Below are 6,535 nucleotides of genomic sequence, written 5' to 3'. Positions count from 1 at the left end.
GCAAAATACATTTTATGTTTAGTTTTTTAGTGGTGACACTTGGTATTTTCACGGTCACGCTAAACTTAAACTCTGAAGTTATTCAATATTTTTACTGTCCCTTCAACAATACTAATTTCATCAGAGATCTCTGTTCGAACTCCTTACCACATGCTCACCTCATCATTCATTGGCCTCCCATCTTCTATGGAGATTATTACTTTCAAAGCTTTAGGTACCTTCAGTGGAGCTGTTGGCCTCAACACCTCTCAACACACACCTACACGATTAGAAGAGGTTGTACTGGTTTTAACTATCTGTGGTCAACATTTGAGCTACCGTGTCTTCATCTTTAAAATAAGGTAAATAATTTTAGTCCCACGGGTTGCCATTGAAAATAAATATTATTTCCTCTTACTATTCTGTGGGATGAGGAGGACAAATTCAAAAGGACTGTAGGATTCACAAATTGCTATCCAAATATGAGGTGATATTATCGGCATAAATATATTTCATACCCTATGGGTTGATACAATAGATAAAAACATTCATCAACATATGATAAATTACCTTGTATCTCCCCACACAGACATTTAGGTAACACTCAACTTTGATATAAATGAGTCATTTTTGTTTTTTCTCAAAAGACCCAAGACAAAAGTCCAGAGTTGGACCATACAAGGTAACTGTGCTTCACTGTGGACCAGGTCCCTGGTGTGTTTCAGGATAAAGATGGGGTTGATAGAAGCAGAGACTGGAGCAGAGCTCACAGGTAAATGCAAAGAGACAAAGCTCACATTGTGGTGGAGGAAGGTCAAGGGAATGCTGGTTTCCACAGGGAAGGGTGGCAAGCTTAGTAAAGTTTAGCAGAAACATTTTTTTTAAAAAGCTTATGATTAGCCGTATATTAAAATAAATAATTCCCATTAAGAGACAACTTAAAACTATAAGACTCCTTTCCAAAATAAAATACTGTTTGGCTTTAATGATTTTATTCCTTGTGATGTAAATTAGGGGTTTTACTGACATCGATTCCTCAATACACAGGTTCTTAATTTGGGTCTGGACAGGCGAAAATTTCTCGAGGAGTTCAAAATTCCTATCAACTGACATAGGCACTCAGATTCCTTTTACTAGAAATTCTACCTGGGAAATTACCTAATTCCTTAAATAAAAAAAAAAAGAATATAGATGTGAACAAATTATTTTTGGACAAAGCCTAAGAATAAGTCAAAGCATATATACAATCAAAACAACAAAGTCAGCACTGAAGTTTATTTGGAAAGCAATCTCCTCCTGATCAGTTCCTTGATTAAAGCTTCTTTCACATCCTTATTCCTCAGACTGTAGATCATGGGATTCAACATGGGGATCACAGTGGTATAAAACACGGCCAACATTTTCCCCTGCTCTACAGACTCTTCTGAGGGGGGTCTGAGATACATGAAGAAAAGAGCTGCATAGAATATGGTGACAGCTGTCAGGTGGGAGCCACAGGTAGAGAAAGCTTTGCGCCTGCCTTCTGTAGAGCGGATCTTTAAGATGGCAGGAAATACGTAGATGTAGGAAATGAGGATGATAAGGAGAGAATAAGTGAAATTGAAACCAGCCACAACAAACATCGACAGCTCTTTGTTGTAGGTGTCAGAACAAGCCAGCTTAATCAGTGGGGGGTCAGCACAGTAGAAGTGATTAATTTCATTGGGGCCACAGAAGGCTAGGTTGTAGGTCCACATGGTCTCCATCAGCCCAGTGAGTGCACCATATACATACGGCACCGTGATGAGGGATGTGCACACACTTCTGGACATCTTGCTGCCGTAAAGCAGAGGGTTGCAGATGGCCATGTAACGATCAAAAGCCATCACGGCCAGGATATAGATCTCCACGTGGACCAAGGCAATAAAAAGGTAACACTGCACCAGACAAGCGGGATAGGAAATGGTTTTCTTCTTTGATAAGAAAATCTCCAGCATCTTTGGGGTCACATTGGAAGAGAAGCATAGATCCACAAAGGATAAGTGGCTCAGGAAAAAGTACATGGGCGTGTGGAGCCGGGCGTTGACCTGGATGAGGACAATCATGCCCACATTTCCTACCAACGTGGCCACGTAAATGGCCAGAAACAGGAAGAAGAGGAGAATCTGCAATTCCAGGCGTCTGGTCAGTCCTAGGAGAATGAACTCAGTCACTGAGGTGAAGTTTTTTCTCATAACTTCCTTTAATGAGAAATGAGAATTTTGGATCAGTCATAATAATTTTTAAATGCCAAAAAAAAAAATACCAAAATCATATTTTCTTATGATATTGTTTGTTTTTTCTTTCTCTTCATTTTTTTCTTTTCCCTTTCTATGACTGTTTTGTCCCTGGAGACACTAGAAATAATGGTTTAATTAAAACAGGATCTAATTAAACCTTAGCAAACACATTCAAACTGACTCTGGGTCTCAGTCACTTGTCAGTTTCAAGTCTTTTTCTTTGATAATTGTTCTCTTATGTCTCTTTGTCTATTATGTTTTCTTTGTTTCTGTCACTACATTTCTCACCCGTCTCTATTTCTACTTTGTCTATTTTCCACATTTTACTTAACCCTACATCAATTAATTTAGCCCAAATTTTGCCGATCAGTGGCAATAAACAAATGAATATTCATCACTTATCTAAAAGAATTTACCAAATAACTTAATTAGAAGTTGAGAACCATATAGTGGAAGTTCTTTCCTAATAACAAATCCTTCTTCCAGGACATATCAGATGAAACCCTTAGGTTCTCTGTAAAAGAGTAATAAGTGATGAACTAGAAGATGTATCTCAATTTATTCCTTGTAAGATATAAAAAGTCAGTACTTCCTATTTTAGAATGACTAGATACTATTTAAGGGGAGAGAAATGGAAGAAAAAAGAAATCTTTGAAAAGATGAACAATCGCAAATCTTTTATCATGAATGGAAATCAATATAATGCACAGAAATCTTTCAAAAAGTCTTCCAACCTTTTTCTGGTCAATTCAATAAATCGTGGAGCAGCTAATTTTTTAGTCCTTAGAAATGACTTAGTCTTGCATGTCATCTACAGTGAAGAAAACAGATTGAAGAGCAAAGAGACAGCACCAAGCTGCGAGAAAGAGGCCCCTTCTTCGTACCCACCTTCATGCTTCCTTCTTGAATACAGAGTTCGTCGCTGAAACAGCACTTAAACAAACAAAGGAAAACCAAAGTAAAGAAATAAATTACAACAGTAAGTCCCTTTTCTTTGTTTGTTCTCAAATTGGATTTACTACAACTGAAGAGTAAATTCTAACCAAGAGAAGGTGATGAAAGGATGAGATTTTGCACAATGTTTACAATTTTATCTGTCTCTTTATACCCTAGGCTTGCCCTCCGCTTACTCTTTTCTGCCTCCCGTGATGGTAATACGGGTGTAATGCTGAGCCATTCTGGGTCATATGGATGAGATGCAGAAAAATAAGAGCAAATAAGTTGAAACTCCTGACAGCACTGAACTGACATACTAGCTCAGAATTTTATATGAGACCTAAACTTCTAACTTGTTTAACCATTATTTTGTTTTGCTCTTGCAGAAATTGAAATCATTATCCAATTAATAAAAAATCTCTAGGAGCAGTACTCAACATAGTCTAAGGCTGAGTGCAGCATATGATAAAAGTATATCAAGTGAATTATTAGAACTTAAATAATCCCTCAGAGTTTATGCTGAAGGACTGTGCTATAGCTTCAAAAATGTGATGATAATGCTTAGATAATCGCAGTGTTAGCCTCTTGAGACCTTTTAAAATTGCTTTGAACTTCCTATCCATCTATTTCATGTCATTCAGAAATCCAAAACACACACAAATGCGTGCACACGCACACACACACACACACACACACACACACACACACACACTGCAATTCTATGGAATGCAGGTGAAATAGTATCCATAGTCAAAAGAATTTTTAAAATTAAATTTAAACTTTGGGCATATTTACGCTTTAAATTCACCTCCTGTACTCTAACCACAGAGGATTTTTTCCTCAGTCTACTGTATAGTACTTAATTCCCAACTTCATAACACATTTCTGATTTCTCTTATTTCTTCCTCCTTCCTATTTCTCACTTCTATCTCTTCCTTCCTGGAATGACCTCAGGTACTGCGCATTTTCTTCTCCATGTTATTCTAAGCAGCTCATCTTTCACTGCAGTGTGTGTGCATGTATTTTCAAGTGGGTTTGGTAGTGGGGTGTCTCACTATGATTTTCTCATCTCCTACCAGAGAACTATGAAACATGTACCATTCTACTTGTTTGTGGCCTAATCTTACATCCAACCTTACTTAATAATGGTCTGCCAAGGTATCTTTGGGCTTTCTGAAAACTTAAAAACTTTTTTGTGCCAAAACTTTTCTGGTATTCTGAATACTGTCATTCATCTCACAAAATCAACCATGGGTTTTGAAACTGGGAAGGTTTGATTTGAAAAATTACAACCGGGCTGCGTGTACTCTGCAATTGGTCTACATTCAACTTTTATGAGCCCCATTGTTCTCTCCTTGAAAATGTCATTGCAGGGGTTTTCTCTGAGGATTTTAAAAGTTGTCACATATGTAAATATCTGACCGTGTGTGAGGTACATAAGGCCATCAGAGGAAATTTTAATTTCTACCTCTGCTTTGCTTAGTGTTTAGAAGAAATAAAAATTCTCAAATTACGAGCATTCGTACTTTTCACATAGTTAACCCTAATTGTTTATTTCTAACGTGCTCTTGTTCTTATCAAATAAGAAATTGGATTCCAAGTGTAAATAGTAACACTGTGGCTGGTTTCTAACACATATGAAATAGTCTTACCTATAAAGAAGTAGGAAAACCAATGAGCCTCCAGAAATAATAAGTGAAGGAAATTGTTGCTTTGTTTATAAGGTTGATCCTTTTCCCTATGGCATTTCTTAAAGTGAGCTTGAGCAATCAATTCTGCCAATTAAGAGTTCCTTGAAGATAGCTGAGGGACTTTGCACAGTGACGTTAGGTATGGCTTAAGCGTCTCTTCTGCATTGTCCTCTTCATCTCTCTTGGTAGTAACCTTGGTAGTGACCTTGTCCACTGCTTGCCGTATGTTGCTGGGCACCATACTTTCTCACTGTCTTCAGTACTCAGCAGAAAGAACTGCATTCTAAAAAAGTAACACTCATTCATTTCGCTTGACCACCAATTCAGCAAGAGCATGTTCTACACATGGTCTCATTGGAGTAATCATCCATTCATTTGAAAAAAGGGGATATTTTTAGCCCTTTTTATTACTTTTTTATATTGTTTTGTTTTGTTGCAGAAAACTCCTAGGACAAAAAAAAAAGCAACTAAGAAAACTAAAGTACTCTCACAATTTACTTTCTTAGGCCATATTAAATGTTTTTAATATATTTGATTAACAAAGTAACTAACTTTTATTAATCTAGATGTATTAAACATTTTTTATGTACAATTTTATTAGAAACTCATAAAAAATCTCAGGTTAATATTAAACCCCTTTTACAGTTGAAGGAACTGAGTCTCAGAGACAATGATCAATTTTCTCAACTTCGAAGAGCTACTAAGTGACCAGGCTGAGATAAGAAAACAGATGCTAGCTCTTCTGTCTTTAGCCATTTACATTCATGGCTTCCCTCAGTTAGTTCATCTCATTTCATGAGATGGATTAAGCAGTATCTCATTTCATGAACGGATTAAACAAACACATGAATCAAAACTTCCCATGCTTTCTAGGTTCATGGAGCAATTTCTAATAAATCCATTGCATTTAGCTAGAGAGATAACCAAGTACTGTGGGTTTAATTCCACCGAGTAATTCTGTGTATATAGGCGAGTCTATTCATTTTAGATAAGTTAGCATCTTACAGCTTCTTCATCTTTAAAACATTTGAATATGTACTTCAGTATATCCTAAGTCACTTCCAATTTAAATAGTCTACACTTTACATAGCATAATATCAATAAAATTGAGAAAGTCGAGTGCGTATTTTGGTGCCTTGTCTGGGAGTTAAGAGACACGACTTTTTTTTTCCTGAGATCTTGGTGGAATTCAGCTTCTGTTCAGCAGTTTGGGGAATAAGGAGACAGTTGTGACCAGGTGCTTTAGGACCTTGATAACAGCAAATGAAGCAGCATAGCGCTGAATCTGTAAAGAAATGGAGTGTTTGAAAGGTAGCAAAGACGTGGCAACAGATAAATTACAACTAATTAATATGTTTTTCCTAACGTTAATCCCTAGATGGAAGCAAAAAGCTAGAAATCTTGGACAGGAATAAAAATGGCCTGAGACAGAGACGCCAATTTGCCAGACTGATGATGGTGGCCAGTCAGGTAGTCCCTGTCTATCTTGGTTAAAACAAAATCATTGCTCTTTACAGAATTCTCTCTCTCAGGCACATCCTAAATCATGACTGGATGTCAGAGTTCCTTCATGTCACTATTCAGGGTAAGAAGTGTTGATGGTTGCCCATCTACGTCAAATTAAGTAGAAACACGTCAGCAAGATGTTTCTTTCCTCCCCGCTCTGATCCT

At 37.1% G+C, this 6,535-nt stretch overlaps 1 protein-coding gene across 1 annotated transcript; it reads right to left on the bottom strand.

The window, feature by feature from the left end:
- Positions 1 to 1,253: 1,253 nt before the first annotated feature.
- LOC105308217 (olfactory receptor 5M8) lies at positions 1,254 to 2,208 on the bottom strand. Its single transcript, XM_011384059.1, has one exon. It carries the CDS (start codon positions 2,190 to 2,192, stop codon positions 1,254 to 1,256), a length of 939 nt encoding a protein of 312 aa, XP_011382361.1. The 5' UTR covers positions 2,193 to 2,208.
- Between the last annotated feature and the right edge of the window lie 4,327 nt (positions 2,209 to 6,535).

The sequence above is a fragment of the Pteropus vampyrus genome, unplaced genomic scaffold, assembly GCF_000151845.1.
Source record: "Pteropus vampyrus isolate Shadow unplaced genomic scaffold, Pvam_2.0 Scaffold559, whole genome shotgun sequence".
Classification (NCBI taxonomy): Eukaryota; Metazoa; Chordata; class Mammalia; order Chiroptera; family Pteropodidae; genus Pteropus; species Pteropus vampyrus.
This window is presented reverse-complemented; position numbering and strand designations above follow the sequence as displayed.

Coding starts and splice junctions, on each gene's coding strand:
- LOC105308217 (XM_011384059.1), bottom strand. CDS start 2,192: ATGAGAAAAAACTTCACCTCAGTGACTGAGTTCATTCTCCTAGGACTG.